We start from the raw sequence: 21,736 nt of genomic DNA on the forward strand, positions 1-21,736 counted from the left end.
TCCTCCTGAGGATCCTGGATCAGGAAAAACTGAGACAGAGGCGCCAGAATCAATGAGAAATCTCCTTGAGATCAGAGAATCCTGCAGATAGATGAGAGGAGACGAGGTAGAAGGCCCGGCAGGAAGGGTACGAACATCCTCCTGCCGGTAAACTAGTTTCCCGACCAGGAACATGGAGCTCTACATTTCTTAGCCTTAGTTCCCCAGGTACGATGATAGTAGCACAGAGATGGAGACGATGACCTGTTATCCCGGCTGCCGGAGTGAGGAGTTGCTGAACGACGTGGGCAGTTTGTAGGTGGAGATCTCACGGCGTTGACAACATCCTCGGGGGTGCTGGAAACCATGTAAGCAGTTGAGGAGGAAACTCTGCTCTGATAAATCTTGTCTGCTTTTAAGGCTAAAGCTATAGGATCGGAAAAATCATCCCTCAGCAGGTGAGCTCTGACGTCGGCAGGCAACCTCTTCAGAAACGCTCCACGGAGGAAAAAGCACGGCTTGTGACCAAGAGGAAGCAGGGCGAGCATATTCGACATAAGTTTAGAAGGTTTCATGTCGCCGGAGAGAGGAAGGTTGGAGATTGCTTCATACCTTTGATAATCGTCGAGGGCAAACAATCTCAATAACCCGTTCTTCAAGGCTTCGTAGGAGTCGGAAGAAGGAGGATTCTTGATGAGATCTAGAACCTGGTTAGCTGTCTCCTGGTTGAACGAAGATACACAGTAGTAGAACTTGGTGGAACTGGCGGTTACTCCCTTGAGGGCGAACTGAGCCTCCACCTGCACGAACCAGGCCTCCGCAGAATCTGGCCAAAAGGCTGGAACCTTCACTGATACAGAGTTTAATAAATCCAGCGAGCTGGGTTCAGCTCGTGCTTGGACGTTATCACTGTCCTTAGGCATTTCGATCGATTCACTTGACGAGCGTGTAGCTATAAAAGTCTATAATGGCACGTAAAAACAGTCTATTTGCCTATAGTTTCGAACTAGGGGTCACCAATTTAGCTGCGCTCAGTATGATAAACGCCTGGTTTAAATAAATACTTTATTACTGACCAATTTTACTTTATCAATTTAAGAAATAAGAAAATATGTCTATTCATGGTGACGTGGCAGATCTGAGTTGCCGCGTCTCTCTATCCGGTTTAAACTTGGATCGTCTTCCGCCACAGAGGAATATTTTTCTATCTCAGCCAATTATATGCGTAATTATGGTTTAAAGAGTACCGCTGTGTATGAAACATGCAATTCTTTTTTCTTTTTTAATGAAGGGTTAATTAAAATTACGTCTCCAATTCCTTTAATGAAAAAGATCAAAATACCTGAGCAAAAGGGTGCGAAAATTTGCCATACTCCGTACTCTGAAAGTTACTCATCAAATATTGAAAGAATCGACTTTGAAATGTCGCAACGCCTTGGTCTTTGATTTTAACTCACTTCCCACCTAATACTTTTGTATAGCCCTAGACAAGTTGTAACGCGCTTGTTTCTAGCCTAAGTTTAAAAGGAGAAATTGGAAATAAACTGCTTCAATTTGGCGTGAAATTGGTTCGGAGTATGTGCTTCATGGTTATTTGCGAAAACAGAACATTTTCAACCTAAACTAAAAGTTTTATGTAATTGTATTTTCACATATTCATATATAATATATATTATATTTATTTTATAGAACCTACTTTACCAGAGGATTTATACACTATGTAAAGAGAATAATATAAGCAGATTAGGGTTTAAAAGGAAAAATATGTTCCTCTTATTATCTATATAATAAAACAAGACATTTATATATAAGTTCCCTCTGACTGCATGGACTGAAATTTTTGTAAATACTCATGGGTAGCCTGGGCACTGACATTGGCTAAGTAATTCGAATTAAAAAAAATGTCTTCTTCAACGTGCCCTTGCAAGCTAGTCTATATTATAATACAAGACATTCTTATATATGTTCCTTATAGCTGGCCAAACGGCTGGACCGAATGGACTGAAATTTGTTTTTTAAAAAAATGTTATTCCACGGGCAACGACGGACACTTCAGCTAGTTATATACATAACATCAACTTATATAGTATATATGTTTTTTTATAAACAATCCTTTACAAATACCATAACATTTTGTTCCTTATATCGAACAATATCGAACGAACATTTTGTTAGAGTTTAATGGAAATTGAAGACAGAACCCTTCTATCTTTAATTATAATGACCCTCTATATTAGTTCTCTCTTACTAATTTTATTTTATCATTTAAATGGAAAACAATTAGAAAAGGGCAACGTGAATCTTATATAATGAATATGTTTATTCAACCATGAAAGCGACATTCTATTTTATGTTTACTATGGATCAAAATAGTAATAGAGATACAGTGTGTTTAATTAATCATGATATCGACATTCATTGTGTGATGATCATTTTAGGGATGATCATTTTTAGCAGGACATAAATCCGTGATCAGAAATTTTCTTGTAAAAACTATTTCTTAAATTTTGTTATTTATACTTGAAAATATACAATATAAATATCAAAGAATGTTATGATAAACAAAATGTTAAAAAGCACAAAAATGATGTTGTAAATACAGTGAAAACTTGTTTAACAATTTGCATGTTTACTGATAATTGGCACACATAATACACAACTGTCCCTGATAACAGTAAGAGTCATCATCACATAAATCATCATGCTGTAGACCTCCATAGTGACCTGTTCCTGTATTCGCACACAATTTTCATATTTTTTATATTTGGGTCTTGGTACTGAGGGGGCTGAATCCCCGTAGACCAAAATATGGCCTGTTCGTCATCCAGGAAACAGTAAATCTATTGGTGTGAGGGTTAGTTTCCGCCAACAAATATATAGACCAGGAACGCCCAACTCAGATATACGCAAATTGTGTACTGTACACTGTGGGAGGAATGTAAACAAATCCAGTGCCCCCACAGCAGTTGAAGAGAAAGGATTAAACACTGATAATGACTAATGACTAATATTAAATGGGCATTTCCCGAAAAATTTTTAAAGGTACCGTAGTTAATCAGGCATGCATCTTTATTTATTTGGGACACAATTATGTGTGCACTGTGCAGTCCTGTTACACATTGAAATATGCCAACAGTTCCTCTTTGCATTGATTCCCATGGAGTGAGGAATTGTTCTTGCTTTTATTAAAACATCCCAATTTTACCATATAAAGTTTCACAATTTGAATATAATCTTGGATATTATCATTTCCCTCTCCTGTCTTTAAAGCATATACTCTCAAGTAACAAATAGTCTTTCGTTTTATAATCAGTATTCGTGTCTACGATAGCAATATACTTTATTTCACCCCCCCCCCACACCTCATAATTGATGTTTTGCCCCTGAATTCTTTGTTTTGATCGCCCCACTGCAGTACACAAATTTGACGCATCAGATATGGCGGTTCCTGGTCTATATATTTCTTGTTTTCCGCCTTCAGGGGGGATGATAGTTTGCTACCTGTGTGCTCAGTTAGCTGTACTGTACACTTATAACTAGCTGCTAGTAACTACTAATATTGATGTACTTATAGGTTTGGCCAGAATCAACTTATAATAAACAAATATGCAGTAACCTCTCGGTATAGTTGATGGCCTATATATAATTAGTAAAGGATTAGCGTACATCATCACTCTAAATACTATAACCTCATTGCCAATTACATACGGCAGGAGAGCTGTTCACATATTTCTTATATTTTGAGACCGCGCTCCAATATTACATACACAGCTACCCATAAAAAGGCTTAGCAACCTGAGAATAAATGGGATATCTAAATATATTTGGAAACAGGTTTAAAAAGTAAACTATTCGGTAAAAAAAGGACACAAGGATTATCATCTGTGTTGAGTTCATACTTAGCGCAGCGTACACTACGTTTTACAGGAATTCACGTTGTTTTCCAAAGATTTAAACATAGACTACTCTGTAATCAATGAAGAATCAAAGGTTTAAAGAGTACCGTTGAAAATCGGGCATTTCCCTGTTTGCACGGAGGGTCAATTAAAATACGCTTGCAGAACCTTAGAGACCAGGTAAAAAAGGTAAAAATGAGAGAAGGAACTAGGTTGAAGAGAGATGGAAAATGACTTGTCATGGTTCTTATACTACCTGTTGCAGTAGTTGCATAGTGGGAGTGAAATCGTGAAGATTAAGATATCTCCTTGCTTTTGTTTTTCTACTTTTATTTATATTGTGTTTAGCTTCTCTTCCCTTTTTATTCATTTTTTCCCATTGGACTTTCCTGTTTTCTCATTGGACTTTTTCATTTTTCCCATTAGACTTTTTCTGTTTTCTCATTGGACTTTTTCTGCTTTCTCATTGGACTTTTTCTGTTTTCTCATTGGACTTTTTCTGTTTTCTCATTGGACTTTTTCTATTTTCTCATTGGACTTTTTCTGTTATCTCAATGGACTTTTTCTGTTTTCTCATTGGACTTTTTCTGTTTTCCTATTGGACTTTTTCTATTTTCTCATTGGACGTTTTCTGTTTTCTCATTGGACTTTTTCTGTTTTCCCATTGGACTTTTTCTGTTTTCTCATTGGACTTTTTCTATTTTCTCATTGGACTTTTTCTGTTTTCCCATTGGACTTTTTCTGTTTTCTCAATGGACTTTTTCTGTTTTCTCATTGGACTTTTTCTGTTTTCTCATTGGACTTTTTCTGTTTTCTCATTGGACTTTTTCTGTTTTCTCATTGGACTTTTTTAGTTTTCGGTCCTTGTCCCAGCAAGCTATCACTTTCGATCCCAACATGACCCGTTAAAAATTGATTTTAATTTTTTTGCGTTTAAAAAAAACTCAAGAAGTTCAAATTCTTTATAAATTTAAAAGTGATTGAAAACAAGTTGAAGGAATGAAACTTATCTAGCACTGGTTTATTATAGTTCGGGGTGTCATTTATTATTTATCATAGTTAATCTTACTTCTTCTAATTTGTGTTTTTCCCTTATATATTTGTTTATCTGTGTGTTATAAGCTGGTCTCGATACCTAGATATATTTTCAATAACACTTTTCCTATAATGAATACATCACTTGAATACATAATGTATGTCCATACTACAGTCTACATGGAGATATTTATTCATCACATATATATATACTAGTAGCTGAAGGGCCTGGGGTAAGATAAGATAAGATAAGANCCCTTCATGGAGCGTTGTTGAATCTCATCAAGAAGGTCACCTTGTGCTCTACTCTGCTTCTCTAGATCATTAATTCTATCTTTGTGTTCCCTTAATATATCCTGCTGGTCAACTAAGACGGTGATAGCCTGAACAATGAGAGAAAGAACAGAGTTTAGATCTGTTGGATCTATCTTTGCATCAACAATCCCTCCCTTAACTTTCATCTTTGCTTTTCTATCCTTTCCTTGCACTTTACTCCATTCAGACCCTTCGCTTTCTTTCGAATTCTCCAAAAATGCCGTTAAAAAATAGAAGAAAAAAATTTAGAAAAAATATTGAAAAAAAGGTTTCTAATTTTTTTAGCCTAATAACACCCATGAGTGTCCACAAAAAAATCTCAGCCCAATCGGTCCACAGTTTGGCCGGCTACAGACAACGTAATTATATATATATATTCGAATGTCTTGTCTTGTCACTTTTATCCGTTTGTAAAACATTTTCTATAGTTGTGCTTTGGTTGTGATTTCCCAGGCTAGCTAGGCGAGGAAGTCGCAGAAAATGTCTAACTAATCCCCGACATATATACATGAATTGTAACTACTGAGGATCGTCATGATAGACGTGAAGCATTATGTTTAGTATAATTTTTTTTTATAAAAATGTGAAGTTAAAAACTAAAATATATATATATATATATATATATATATTATATTGAGTGTATTGTGAAAGAAAGTAGAAAATTAAAAATCTAATTAATTAAAAATTTCTTTTTAGATAAAGAGCGAAAATCTAAAAAACTATGAATTCCATTAAATCCCCCTTAGAAATACTATCACTCCATTTACAATTGTACAGTGAAGTTAGTTACGTAAACATATGTACACAACCTATTCATTAATTACTAGAAAGGTCGGTTGTGTACATCTAATGTAATCTTTACCTCTTCGTTTCCTTTCTCTATGCATACAATATTTCAATTTTACTTGAAGTTTATTTTAGTTTGACGAACCCTTGCTTAAAATTGTTAATTATCATACTTTTATGAACTATTATCACTTTCTATGTGATACTACAGTAAGAGTCAGTATAAAATGCAATTGATTATTCATTTAATGTCGTCTTCCTATTCCACAGTTTCTGGTAATCACTGCACTCTCTGCGCAAAGATAGTATATTAGATATATGATATTTGTTAGTATTGAGGTGATCAGCTGATTGTTGTTAAATTGCAAGTCATCCTAGTATATTACATACCATCACATTTACTTATATATTTTACTATTGGACACCATACAACCTAATGAAATGGGAGAGGGGGGGTGGTTGGTAACGGAAGTTTTTTTAGGCACTGACTTTATTTGATACACATTTACCATAACATTCTTTTCAGAATTTTGTAGAATTGAATGAAAATGATTATCTTCTATCTAATGTTGATATTAACCCCTGTATTTAATGTCTATTGTGATGAAGTCGAGGACAAACAACAAGATTTAAGAAAGCAGGTGAAAACATGATATGTCAGATTCACCACGATACCTTTCAAGCCTTGAATGCTTTTTCCGATCAAGAATAAATTAGATATCCATGTTTATAATTCGAGATTAAATTAGATATATATGTTTATAATTTAAAAATAAATTAGATATCCATGTTTATAATTTAAAAATAAATTAGATATCCATGTTTATAATTAGAGAATAAATTAGATATCTATGTTTATAATTTAAAAATAAATTAGATATCCATGTTTATAATTTAAAAATAAATTAGATATCCATGTTTATAATTAGAGAATAAATTAGATATCTATGTTTATAATTTAAAAATAAATTAGATATCCATGTTTATAATTTAAAAATAAATTAGATATCCATGTTTATAATTTGAAAATAGATTAGATATCCATGTTTATAATTTGAAAACAAATAAGATATCCATGTTTATACTTTAAAAATAAATTAGGTATCCATGTTTATAATTTAAAAATAAATTATATATCCATGTTTATATTTTGAAAATAAATTAGATATCCATGTTTATAATTTAAAAATAAATTAGATATCCATGTTTATAATTTAAAAATAAATTAGATATCCATGTTTATAATTTGAAAATAAATTAGATATCCATTTTTATAATTTGAAAGTAAATTAGATATTCATGTTTAAAATTTGAAAATAAATTAGATATCCATGTTTATAATTTAAAAATAAATTAGATATCCATATTTATAATTTGAAAATAAATTAGATATCCATGTTTATAATTTGAGATTAAATTAGATATATATGTTTACAATTTTAAAATAAATTAGATATCCATGTGTATAATCTGAAAATAAATTAGATATCCATGTTTATAATTTGAAAATAAATTAGATATCCATGTTTATAATTTGAAAATAAATTAGATATCCATGTTTATAATTTGAAAAACTGATTATTTTCATTGTGACTTCATCAAGATTTAAATACGTTTAAACCTAGAAAAACGACATTATCTTTTACATTTTTGATCAGATACAGGTAAATCGGCATGACCTTCCTGAAATGGGTGCCCTTTAAATCATAACGACATTAGTAAAAAGTTTAAAACTGAATTATATAATAGTATTGTTTAGGTCGTATTCACAGAGCTAATAAAACCTTCAGATATTAGACTGGATGATCCTCAGTTTATCCATCTTGCAATGATTATTACAAATGTAAAGTAAGAAAATATTTCGAATTCCTGTTCCACAGTTTTGTGATCTCCACTGCACTGTTGTAGTATAAACAAACTTTTAGATTATACAATTTCAAAATAAATAAATGTTTAGACGTTTTTAAATGAAATATTAATCTTAAAAATAAGAAAAATTAGATTTGTTTATTGTAATGTTTCCGGTCAACAACCTAACAATAAAACACTAATAAATGTTTAAAATTTAGTAAGAAGGAGTTGGTGCCTAAAATACTGACAGTTTTTTCAAAGAATTTCAATTCCATCCTGAATACTTTAAAGGTAACACACATACAATTTGATCCAAAAAAAATTCTTCTTTTTGAAAAAATGGCATCCTTTATGTACAATTCTAGCCGAAGAAGTAACCAGCGTTGTCCGTAGAATTAAAAAAATCGATTTTTGAAGAAAACAATTTTAAATCTGGAAGAAAAAAGTGTGTGTGTTTGTGGCTAATAAACGTCAAAACGGCTGATCTGATCGGGACTTGTGTGGGACTTTACATGTCCTCAGGGAAGGTTCATAGATGACTAAATTTCACAATTTTGCCTCCAGCAAAATTTGATTGTCATTAAATTTTGAAAATCCACGAAATTTTTTTATAAGATGCGGGAACAATTCTGGTTTTTGTAATGTTCACAATTGAAATAGAACGCGCCCTGTAAGCCTAGTATGTATAAATACTGGGCTTTCAGGGGGCTTTGCGCCCATCTTATATTTTAATTGTGAACATTTTCTTTTTGTATATATTGTAAAGCAAAAAACAAAAAAAGTTGGTGGATATCATAAAAATTTTGCGGATTTTCAAACTTATTGCAAATCGAATTTAGCTGGAGGCTAATTTTTGAAATTTTGATCATCATTCAACATCCCTGGGGTCACATATATCCACTCTGTTTAAACCTAGTACTCTAAGTTTCTATAGGGTACGGTATATTTGTGTCCGCTCTATATAAACCTAGTACTCTTTGTCTGTATAGTGAACAAATATATCCACTACGTATAAACCATTGTATCTAAGTTTGTATAGTGTACAGTGTATTTGTGCCCGCTCTATATATACCTAGTACTCCATGCCTGTATAGTGTACATATACCCACTCTATATAAGGCTAGAACTCAATGTATATATAAAGTTAGAGAGAATATATATATTATATACAAAGCGGACCTAAACCTAACTTTATCTATTTAAACTTTCCAGCAGAAACCATTGCAACAAGATTAGTATATATAAATATATTGTATTATATATATTTTGCATATAAACATATCCATTTACACAACTATGCAAGCTAAAAACAACAAATAAAATAAAAAAATGACAAGTTACCCTCCATTTATGTCCAACAGACAACGGTACCCTTAAATACTTTTTTGGACAAGATTGAATGAGATATCCATGTTTTAAACGTAAAAATTTCATTATTTTTAAATTGGGGTAACATTTTGATTTCTGCTACAGAAACGTTTGAGGAAATTTTCATACTAAAAAAACGATTACATCTTACATATTATTAATCAGATAGCGATTGGGAATAGAGATAGGAAATTAGGATTGGGAAATTGGACATGCTTTTCATGAAATGGAAGGTCACTTGAAATTACAATCATTTCCCGCTTTCTGCATTTAATGCATTTAATGTGCTTCGGGAAAAGACATCCTAAGAGGAGAAAACCTTTTTAGTCGATTTGTTTTTTTATTTCATATATTTGGAAAATATATTGTTTAACATTTTAATTTCTAAAGTGCATGCGTGATAAAATGTTATTTTGTTTTAAAGAACAAAATAACGATGATATATTTGACTTCTTGTGGTAACATAAAAGAACTTTAACGGAAGAGTCTGCGAAATATAAAATATGATTTGAAACTACCAGAAATTTGTTTTTAGGACACCCCTCTACATCTAATGCTGATCACAGATGAGACTTCTAAACCAAAAGTGGAAAATATTATCCTTCAATGTATAGGTCAGTTCTCATTATCTTTTTATCTCAGTCTAAAAATTAAAATGTGTTGAAAATTTTTTTATTCCAAAGGATATCGTTGTGACTTGAAGGGTCCTTCCATTAGACGAGGGGTTTATCCCCTTTAAACCGTTATCTGATCAATAAATTAAATAATATTGACGTTTTTTAAGCTTTTCTCGATCTTCATTTTCACCTTTTCTTACATCGTTATCAATTTAATCCTTCATGGGCTGCTTACAATATTCTCCGGGGGGGGGGGGNAGAGGGGCGGACGTCCCCTCAATTTTATAGGAAGGGGGACGTTCCCAAAATCCCCCCCAATCCCTACCCTTTATCTTTTTATATACAATTATACCAGAAAATCAAATAGAAACATAAACAAATATAAAACAGTAATAAAAACAACACTTAAGCTTTCATAAAATTGTCTTTTTTTACTGATTATCAATTTATTACAAAATCAAGGACCGAGAGAGGTCGCGCGATGATTTACCTACCGCTGGTTTAAATCCTGAATCACTGATTCAAATTCTTAGGAATTGGATCGGTGATTCAAGATTTGAACCGGCTGTAGGTGGTTCAGCGACCTAGCTCGAAATGTTTATTTAATCTGATCGATAATTTTCTAAAACCAATAATTCAATAATATTTAGGTCGTCTTCTGTCCGAGTCTGTAATCCTGCGGTCACGTGATGGGTTTATAACGTTTCCTAGATTTTTTGTAGAGTTTGTGAACATTTCACCAATTATTCAACAAAACAGGAATATTTTATACATAATTAATAATTAAGTAATTAATTATCAGATACATACATCTTGTTTTACTGAACAAGATTACTCCCCTGAAAATCTACTTTTGCATTTCTTCAAGTTTTGAACTTTTAACTGTAGCAGAATAAAGAATTCAAGGATTGAAATATCAAAGTTCTACGAAACCTAACTGTTATTTATCACTCTGCAAAAGTATGGTTTCCATGCACAATTGCGTGCAATTTCAAGCGCTGTAATTCCGAGCAATACAGCGCAATTCCTCACAATTTTGCGCAATTCGAGCACAATTCAGCTCAATTCCATACAATTTCCCGTAATTCCGCGCAACGGAATTCCGATTAGAGACCCTAGCGAAATTACATATGAATTTTTAGCAAACCGCTACAAAGAAAAAACGTTTAGCTATTCATATCATTTTATTTTAATAGCCTTTTTTAAAAGTATCAATCACAGTTTAACAATTTATGCTTTATCTGTATACAACCAAATGTTGTAAACTTTAATAGTTCGGATTCTGGTAGATCAAATATAGTCAAAAGTTTAAAATTTAAGGATGAGGCGAGTAATCAATTTCTTTCTATTTGTAGTTCAACAAAGTTGTATATATTTGTATATTTAACCCCTGGGAATATTAGGACACAAAGCCAATTAAATTTCTTTCTTATGTTGACTGTAGTCTGTTGTTATTGAAAACCTTTACTTTATGAGAGAGGACTGATATTGGAAAGAATTTGCTGAGACATTGTTAATGGTTTAGTTTATTTCAATTGGTAGATATTTTATCCCAATAGTCTCACACTCAACTCATGTACATTTAGTTTGTACTGCACCGGCTGGTACACCAGCTACAGTAGGCGGGGCTAGCTGATGCAGCTAGGCTATACGGTCTGAGTTAAGGCTGCATCCAAGTAGAATGGAATATTCCATATCTACTTAGTTGCATCTGGTTAAATTTACAATCACAAAGCGGCAAATTTCCGCCTGTTTCAACTAGAATAGCTTTTAACTAGCTTTTAGTCTAATATTTTTTTTCACGCTATTAGTATTGTTTTTAGTCTTAAACATAAGAATTATATAATTTTGTCTGGCCAAAAACTGATGAACCGATTGGGCCCCAAATTTGTTCTGAGTCCAGTCTTTAAGGTGCGGGGACTTTTTCCTGTGATTTTAAAAATTCAATACTTATCATATAGAATCTGTAAAGAGTTCATATTATACAGGGTGTTCCACATAATATTAGATAGCTTATAGCTCTAATTCGCGATTTTAGGTACTACTCAGAAAATTTAAAAAGAATGAATGAAAAAGTTCTATAAGTCTAATATAAAAAATTTGTTTGCAGAAAATATTAGGTTTTTCGAGTATTATATTTTGTCGCTAAAGTTTAGAGATACTCCAATACGGGACACTCAGTACGCAAATAGAGAAATTATCATAATAAAAAAAGCAATCTGCAACTATCAATTGTCTTAAAAATGAAAAAAATATATCTACAGGGAAACTATAGACGTAATGAAGACACTTTTTTCAAAAGAAGGTAAAATTTTTAATAATCATAATTCGTTTTTTTAATTTTTTCTAGTAAATATATTTCTTAATGTTTAGAAACGTTGCCTTTGAAACATGAGGGTGCTGTTGTTGTTATTTCACCCAAGTACAGAGAGGTATTTGAATACTAGGCTTTTAGGGCGCTTCGCGTCCAATTTCTATTATAATTATGAACATGTTCTCTATGTGAACATTGTAAAACAAAACAAAAAAACAAAACAAACAAACAGACAAGCAAAGTATATATATATAGATTGAGAAAAAAATATTAAATTTTAAACATCGTTGAGAAATAATGAAAAAAAACTGATAAGAAAAAGTAATACAATAAAAACTGAAAATATAAAAATATAGTTCTTCATACTAATACATTAAATAATAATGGTAAAAATTATAATGAAAGCATCCAAAAAAAAGAAGAGAAAATAGATATAAAGAAAAAATATAGAAACAAATAAGAAGGATATGGAAATGCCACCCGAGGTTTTTGTAAAGAGAAACAACATGAAACTGTATCCCGAGGATTCTCAAACGGTATGGCCAGACTATATACTGCTTTACAGGCTGTAGAGCAAGGAGAGGAAAATCGGAACTAAAACCGGAAGAGATTCTGAAGTGCATTTTCCGGCATAAAACAACAAACAGTCAAAACAAAAGAAGAAGAACGAAGAGCATGTTATGAACAAAATAATAATAAAAAAGGAAGAGAGGAGAATTATATTAAAACAAGGCTATCCGCGCCCATCTTCTTCTTCATCTTTTAATTTTCGATTGATCTTTCAGCATTTTTCTCATCGATAAAACAATGATAAAATATTTTGCAGATCTACAATGTTTTCGGGGATTTTATAAAGACGAAGATTAAAATATTTTGGAGAAAACTTTTTGTAATTCTGACCATCCAAAAACCTTCCCTTGGTTCATGTGATCATTTAAAAAATTATTCAATTATTGAATCACAAGAATATGACGATAAAGTATAATTCAATTATTCTCCGTTCTTGAATCACAAAACTGTGTCTTGAAAAATCGTTAATTGTAAACATTAAATCGCAAATCTTATGGTTAATAATCGCAAACAGTGTTGATTTCGCAGATATATTTTTTAAAAAAGAAACATACTGGTATGTCCAATTCACATGGTGCCCTTTATTTATGCACTATAGAGACGAAAGTCTATTTCAAGCCGGCAAAGAAAGCAGTGCTCTCTCGGGCTCTCCTAAAGTTCACAAAATGTAGACGATAGGAAACTTTGTGTGAAGCCAGGCCAGGGCCCAGGGGGCAGGGATCTCCCGAACTGTTAAAAACATACTTACTGACTTGGTTTTTCATCTACCTTGTTCAACGATGGACTCATCAAGGGAAAACTGCTGGCTTCCCCAGGGTTAGTGAAAGATTCTCCATAAGCTGTATTAAACGGTTTCACAGGAAATGCGTCAACAAGGGGAATATATCCCCATCCTACCTTCCTAAATTCAAAACCTCACCTCTTCCCACAAAGCTAATTGCATCTCAGAGGACATTTACTGTGGGGATCCATCAAAACACCTGTGAGGGTAATCTGGATTTTTTAATGCCAATTAAACCCTGCTCAAACAAAAGAGTTTAAATTTGCTCAAACAAAAGAGTAAAAGAAGAACAGAAAGGAAAATACAGCTCAACCAAAAACCCACCTTATAATCTATATCCCTCTGTCTTAATGTTAGCCAATTTTTGACAACTTCCCTTTCTTTGCTCCCAAGAAGTGTATAAAGCATTTTCTTCTAAAGTCAATTCAGCACCAAGCTTAAGATTTCTGCAATACCATATTTCAGGCATTTCACCAATCACCTTAACAGCAAAACTCCAACTTTGACACACTGACAAACACAGGGTGCAACTTAAAGAAACAGAATATTTCAAATAACGCAGACATTATAGGGATTTTTATCCAATGGCAATATTTGTTTTTAAAAAAGCGCCAAAAGATGGTATAATCAGCATGAAGCAAGGAAATATAAGAATGATAGAAGAATAAAAGAGGAACAACAAGAAGGCTGCAGACGTGTGGCTTGTACTGTGTCTGTAGAGAAACAAAATCAGCATTTACAAGAATACTAATTTATGTTGTATATATACCCAATATTATATAAAAAATATATTTTAAAAAAACTTGTTTAAAAAATGCACTATAGAGCTAATGAAATTTACACACTTACCGAAAACCTGACGATCACTTTTTAATGGTAACACTATGTTACTCCGTGGTTGCGCCATTCTTTAAATGAATGGTCCCTTGAAAAAACGAACTCAGTCCCTTTAAAACATGGCTGAACAGATCAACAATATAATAATAACAAGATGAAAACTAGGAAGAGAGAGATGAGAAAAGAATTAAGATTAATGTTGAGGAAAAAGCTGGGGATTTATCAACGTAATATTGTCCTGGAGAATCCCTCCCTGACACAAACATCGCAAACTTATAAAAGAGTTGCTTATGGACAGGAGGAGGGAGGGGGGAGGGGTCTATGGGTTAGTATAGCGAGTGGGGAGGAAAAATTTATACTTATCAATAATACTTTTCCTTCGAGTTATAATTAATTATACTTTTAGTTTCAATTTATTTAATACAATTCGAAAAGTTCTGTAAATTAAAAGTTTTTAAATACAGAAAGACCCACAAAAACACGAAATGAGAAGACGACATTTTAGTAATCTTGTGTTTATTTTATGTTGTTATTAAACCAAAAAATCAACGTATTAAATAAAATGGATCTGTTTACATTGCACAATTGCTTTGTTTCATATTCATTGCACTATTTAAAATCATAACGTTTATCAGTCTTACACTCAGACATTAAGGTCTTCATGCTCACTTTAAGTTAATTTCATCATGTTTTAGGATTTGTTTTACATTGGCCCGTTCTATCATACTTCGTTTCCGTCTTTAAACAGGTAATATAGAAATGTTTATACTAATGTACACTGTACTGTTAACTGTGAATTGTGCAATTTACATTACCTTACACGTACTGTAGGGTGTACATATGCGTAGTCTAAAAAGTTTATGATTAAATTATTTCCAGAATTCCAGAGCCAGAAATTTAACATAGTACCGTTAAACGAAACTTCAGAGTTTCAGAGGTCATCACATTTGCTTAAATTTTAATTTAAGTAATCAAAAAACAAAAAGAATATAAAGAACCCCTATAAAATGATATTTCTTAACAAAAATATTATCTACGAAACTGTTAGACCCCTTCCATGAAACCGGGTTTCCGATACTGGGTTTTATTTCGATACCTTGTCTTAAGTTTCGGGCTCTGCAGTTAATTCTCAGCTTTTATTCGAGTTTTCATCAGAAGAGTGAGTTTTTGCTTTTATAAAAGTTTAAATAGTAGATTTTATCTGCTGAGTCTAGAGGGCTAAACAACCCAGGTCTGCGTAGAACTTTTTCAATTCTAGTTCAAACATCAATTACCCCCGGGCACTGACAATGTATTCAGGGGCCGGGGGAGGGGGTTTAGTGGGGTTCCTTGAGAAGGGGGGCTATGGGGGTTCCTTGTGGAGTGTAGGGGGGTCTCAAAATGAAGAATTTAGAGAAGAAAAGACATTTTTAGAGGAATCGTTCATATATTTCGGGATCAGGATTGGATTATGAAATTTTCTAATGGGGAGTTTCCACACAATTTTAGATAGGGTGCCCCACCCCGCACCACCATGCTGTTAGTTAATAAATGGTAATGTATAGAGGTTTTTATTTAAAAGGTATTCAGGAACATTATATCTTTTTTAATTACCGAAAGACCTATCATCAGTTCTTTATAAACATAGAAGATAATTCTCAAAAATATATAAAAATGTTATGTATAGATCCATATATATAAATAAATATATAAAAATTGTGTATATATGCATATATATAAAAATATATAAACATTTTATGTATAGATCCATATATATAAATAGATATATAAAAAGTATATAAAATGTTGTATATGTGCTTATATATAATAAATCAAGGTTAATGGTGTTTGATGTAGACCTAGAGATAAAGGAAGACCTAGCAGTTCTTAATAAACAGTTTGACACCATGGACAGGTTTATTAGATATTTTTGTTCAATAAAAGTTTTGTAATTAAATTTATTCTTTTTTTCATATTTGGGCTTTTCGAAGGAATTGAGTCTTTGCCACAAACTCTGATTTTCAAATTTGTCTATCCTTATGTCGATCGTAGCCTTAGATATGTCAATCTATATCGTTCTGTTAGATCACATTAGTCTCAAAATAGTTTGAAATCTCAAAGGTTTACACCATCATTGTCCGAATTTAATGAATTTAAGCCGGGTCTCAAATCCCTCAAAAACCTGTTTCAATTGAGCGCAGGCTTAAATCATGAAAAATTAAATACAATTTAAAGTGGAACCAACCATATTTTAGCCGTGGCTTAATTTTAAGCCGCGGTTCAAATTCTTTAAATTCGGCCTCGATCAGATTGAAAAGATATAAGGATCAGAGAATTCGAGTTTGTGACAAAGACCTTTAAGATCTAGATTTTTCTGTTGTTTGCTTCTTAATTGACTTGTTTATCGGCCTTGGAGGGAACAAAGAGAAGAATCTGCTCGTTTATACTTTCGGATAATTATTTGAGACTTACTTAAAGGGATCGACTGTATAAACGTCATCTCATGTGACCCTCCATACAAAGATGGCAATGCGCGATTCACAACAGTACCCTTGAAAGCTTTGCCTAATCCAGTATGCACTATATATATCAATGTTTATAATTTTAAATTTGGGGGTGAAAGTGACTGGCGCATTTTCCTACCGGAAAAAAACATGTGGGATATATCAAAATTAAACACTTTTAATTTCTTCCACGTTAATGATGAGCTAAAGAATAAATCTTTGCATGGAGGGTCACTTGAAACTACCCTTACAGTCCCTTTAAGCATTCTGAGTTTTACTAATATTTTCATTTTATTCATTTTTATTTAGCTCTGAGGTGATCGGCGTGGTTTTAGACCAGACTGGGTACTATTTCCATATGTCAGAATATATAACTAAGGAATCAGACATATTTAAACAACTCAACCATTAAAAGACAGACCCCGCCCCTATAGCTATTAAAAGACAGACCCAGCCCCTATAGCTATTAAAAGACAGACCCCGCCCCTATAGCTATTAAAAGACATACCCCGCCCCTTTAGATATTAAAAAATATGGATGTTCAAATTATAGGTTAAGGTGCTAGGACGGATTAAACATAAATTTAATAAGCTTTATAACAATATTCCTTAGGAATTCAGTCTTCGTCACAAACTTAGATTTTCTTATTCCCATATCTTTGCAACACGATGTCATAGACCTCAGATATTTCAAACTATAAGTCTTGTTAGGTAAAATAATCTGAGTTCTATGACATCGTGTTGCAATGATATAGGAATTAGAAAATTTGAATTTTGGGCAAAGACAAGGACTTTATCCAAAGCACCAATCGGCCTTCAGAGAAAAGCCTCTAAATTAATCCCCCCCACTATTTTATTGTTAAGTTATAACATTTATTGTTAATGCTTTTGAGAAAAAGTGCTGATTAAAAAATTATTAATTCTATTTGATTTGAATATTCCTGATATTAGACTAATGGTGTAAGCTTACCCCAGGATAAAATACTCGGACTAAATACTGGAGTGGTTCTTTTTAATCTAGGAAATTAACTAAATGTATATTTTAGTGAAACAGAACATTTTGTAAAAGTAATTTATAATCAAATAGAGAAACAATATTTACTAAATCGTTTTCTATGATCTGTGAGGATTAAGAAATCAATTTCAGGAAATAATTAGTTTAAACTTTAAAGTTTTAAACTTGAATTTAATTTTAATCTCTGAAATATTTTAGAATATGGAATAAACTTTGCAGTGGAATTTATCTGGTTCAGGTTTAAGGAGTTATCAAGGGATCTAATTAACTTAAAGGGAAGGTTGTCGTAATTTCATGTCACCCTCAATTTGTAGAGTGGTAGGTCCGATAAGTAAATCCTTTTAAACCATTGAACCATTTTAAAAATTCTATAGTAAACTAATTAGATGTTTAGGAACATATTTTTCAAAAGAAATCTGTCAATAAATCAATGTTAGAATCAATAATTTCGTTTTCATCAGTATATTAAAATTTTTTTTTTTATGATTGCAGATTTCTTCAAATTCTTTAAATGTTGTCTTTTCAATAAAAATTCCAGAAAATCTACAGAAATCTTTGTGAATAATGAGAGATTACAGAAACTAATAATTAAATAAGATTACTTATTTTCTTTGATAAAAGTTAATTTTTGTTTTCTCAACCTGTTCCTAATCAACTAATTAGTTTACTGAAGTTGATTTTGTTACATTTTTTGTTTTTTCATAATTAAAAAACGATTTTCAAAACGTATACACCCAAATAGATGTTTTGGAATGTTTATTTTGCGCTCAAACTCATTAATTATAAATATTTAAAACGTTTTATATATATGTCTCAAATGAACTTTAAAAAATTACTCTACAATTCTGCAATCAACCACTACACATTGCCGGTCACTCCCTTTAATGGGGAATTAATTTAAAAAGTCTTGTCACAGTTAGAAATTATTTCCATGTTGGTTCTCTATTTCACAACCACTTTACTTTAAAATTACCAGAATGAATTTTATTTATTTTGTTAACAGAGGAAATGAGAAAGAGTGAATTATATTTGGAGCAAGTTCAAATAAATCGAATAAAACAACTTTACAATCATTTCAAAGTAAATGTAAGTATGTTTTTTATTCTTTTCTATGAAAATTCACAAAAATATGTTTACTGAAACCTGCAAGAAATATTTTCTTATCTGAAAAAAATAACGTTCTTGACTCGTCACTCTCCTTGTGAAAGATATCTGCAAATCTCCTGTTGCAAACACCAAATCATCAATATTTAGACAGGAAACCTGAAATAGTTGTTATATTTGAAATTGTTTAAGGCATCCTGTAAATGGGGATCGACACATTTTACTTTCACACAACATATTTATTAATTGTCTGGCATAACTTGCATCAACATTTTAAACTTTTAGAAAACTTTTAATAATTTAAAAAAATTTAATGATTCACATTTAGGGTTGGGTTGTGGGGGATCAAGAGTGGTTTAATTTGTTAATGTGGAGGTACCCACACCTATACAAGGTATATATTTTTGCAACTATGAGAGAGAAAAATCTAATTTTCTTCGGCTTTGTTTCTCGTAAAAGATAACACTTCAGAGACGACTGTACAGAATTTGTTAAGATTTTGTTTTGAAACTCTTACTTCTCAACTTCTTGCATATTATTTGTTTAACTTTTATCATTGTCTATTTGTCTAATATCTATTTGATTATTTCTATCTATTTGATCTATTCTATTTGATCAGTTTAATCTCTTTGATCTGTTTTATATATTCAATCAGTCTACTATTTGATCTGTTAGATCTTTTTAATCAGTTTGATCTATTTGATCTTTTCCGTATATTTGATAATTTCTATATATTTGATCAGTCTAATCTAATTGATCAGTTCTATCTATTTGATCAGTTTGATCTTTTCGATCAGTTGGATCTATTCGATCAGTTTGATATATTTGAACAGTTTGATCTATTTGATCAGTTTGATCTATTTGATCAGTTTGATCTATTTGATCAGTTTGATCTATTTGATCAGTTTGATCTATTTGATCAGTTTGATCTATTTGATCAGTTTGATCTATTTGATCAGTTTGATCTATTTGATCAGTTTGATCTATTTGATCAATTCTATCGATTTGATCAATTCTATCGATTTGATCAATTCAATCTATTTGATCAATTGTGTAAATTTGATCAATTCTATCTATGTGATCAATTCTATCTATTTTATCAATCCTGTCTATTTGATTAGACCTATATCTATTTGATCAGTGCTATATCTTCTCTTGATCAATTCTTTCAGTTTAATCTAATTGATTTATCCTAACTATTTAACTAAGTGCTATCAACTAAGTTTGTATAAAGTTTCTCCTGGAAAATTGGATGGTCATCTCCCTGCATTTCTAGATGTATTCTGTGTCAAACTTCGAACATAAATGCAGTATAGACATTCATTCCCCCTTACACCCCCCTTTTAACCTTCTTTCAACCCCCAAATACAAAATATACAAAACATACAAAACTATTAAAGGGTCAGTTGAAATTATAATAATAGATCCTTTAATTGTTCTTAAAGTCTACAACTTCATTTATCAAAATTAAATTGTCCTATCTATGTATTCTATGTTTAGGTTCTACCATGTGAGTACAATGTACAATCTGTTCCTGTTAAACTTGATCAAACAATGGTTAGATGTACTGCAGATATTAGAATACTACACACTCATGGAGATATGCATGAGGTTAAACAGTAAACAACAACAACAACAACACCAACAACAAAACAACAACAATAACAACCACAACAACAACAACAACAACAACAACAACAACAACAACAACAACAACAACAACAACAACAACAACAACAACAACAACAACAAAAACAACAACAATCACAAAATTATAACAACTCTGAAGAATGCAAGGCGATGTCTGTTAGAATCTCATTTAAATCTTCCGCCCAAGGCCATGGTCTGCACCAATATCAGTAAATATGTTTTTAATACCCTGTCTTGTTTTAAAAAGTGTTTAAGCATGATCATCATATTCTAAACTGTACCATAAATTGTTAGTATTTGTATCCAATAAACGTCAAAACGGATGAACCAATCGGACCAAATCTTTTTTATGACTCCAGGGAAAGGTTACGGTCGGTTGAAGGAAAAAAATGTTGCCTCTACGCATACTCAAACTTAGGAAATCCACCAAGAAAAAGGAAAAATCTGCGAATACTATATTGGTAATTCTTCTTCAAATCTCAAAATAAAGTCAAATTGTTATCAGACAAAATTTGTTGTAGCACGGAACCCAAAATCAACTTAGTAGCATAATTCATCAAATTTTGTTGAATGGAAATTTATCAACATTCAAAGAATAGAGCTACTTTGGTAAATTTGGCTGGGCTCCGGTTAGATCAAAATTTGACAATCTAACATATAATTTGGCTGGGCTCCGGTTATATCAAAATTTGACATTTTTGACATGATTTAATAATTAAAAAGATGAGCCCGAAGCAGCCTGAAAGCGAATATATTACATATATTTGTATATTCAAAACGTAGAATATTCTTGTGGAATTTAGTTTGGTTTGGATATTGAGAGGTATGTTTACAGTGTTATTGATGGATTGGTAGAATTCAATATTTTAAAAATATTCTATTCAAATCTTGAAGAAATAGAAGAGTTTTAATGCACGAATATTTAGCTTCTAACACACATATGCCTTTTACAACATGTTGAATAAGAAGTATAAATTTATTTAACAAAGATTTAAACATTTAAGTTAAACCTGATTTAAGTAACAAATAGCGAGAACAAGTTGAACTAATATTCTTGGTATAAGTTGAAAAGAAATAGTTCAACCAAGTCTACACAATTCAACTACGTCTTTCTATTCATCAAATCTGGTTCAATG

General features: G+C 31.8%; 1 protein-coding gene across 1 annotated transcript; it reads left to right on the forward strand.

The window, feature by feature from the left end:
• Positions 1-6,506: 6,506 nt before the first annotated feature.
• LOC111699566 (uncharacterized) lies at positions 6,507-20,647 on the forward strand. Its single transcript, XM_023470268.1, has 14 exons — positions 6,507-6,652; positions 7,771-7,859; positions 8,081-8,153; positions 9,766-9,844; positions 10,498-10,606; positions 12,112-12,152; positions 12,221-12,279; positions 15,045-15,097; positions 16,166-16,243; positions 17,142-17,211; positions 17,783-17,852; positions 18,850-18,932; positions 19,279-19,344; positions 20,451-20,647. The coding sequence occupies exons 1-14, from the start codon at positions 6,554-6,556 to the stop codon at positions 20,571-20,573; spliced, it is 1,092 nt and encodes a 363-aa protein (XP_023326036.1). The 5' UTR covers positions 6,507-6,553; the 3' UTR covers positions 20,574-20,647.
• Positions 20,648-21,736: the final 1,089 nt, after the last annotated feature.

This window comes from Eurytemora carolleeae, unplaced genomic scaffold, assembly GCF_000591075.1.
Source record: "Eurytemora carolleeae unplaced genomic scaffold, Eaff_2.0 scaffold27, whole genome shotgun sequence".
In the NCBI taxonomy this organism is placed as follows: domain Eukaryota; kingdom Metazoa; phylum Arthropoda; class Copepoda; order Calanoida; family Temoridae; genus Eurytemora; species Eurytemora carolleeae.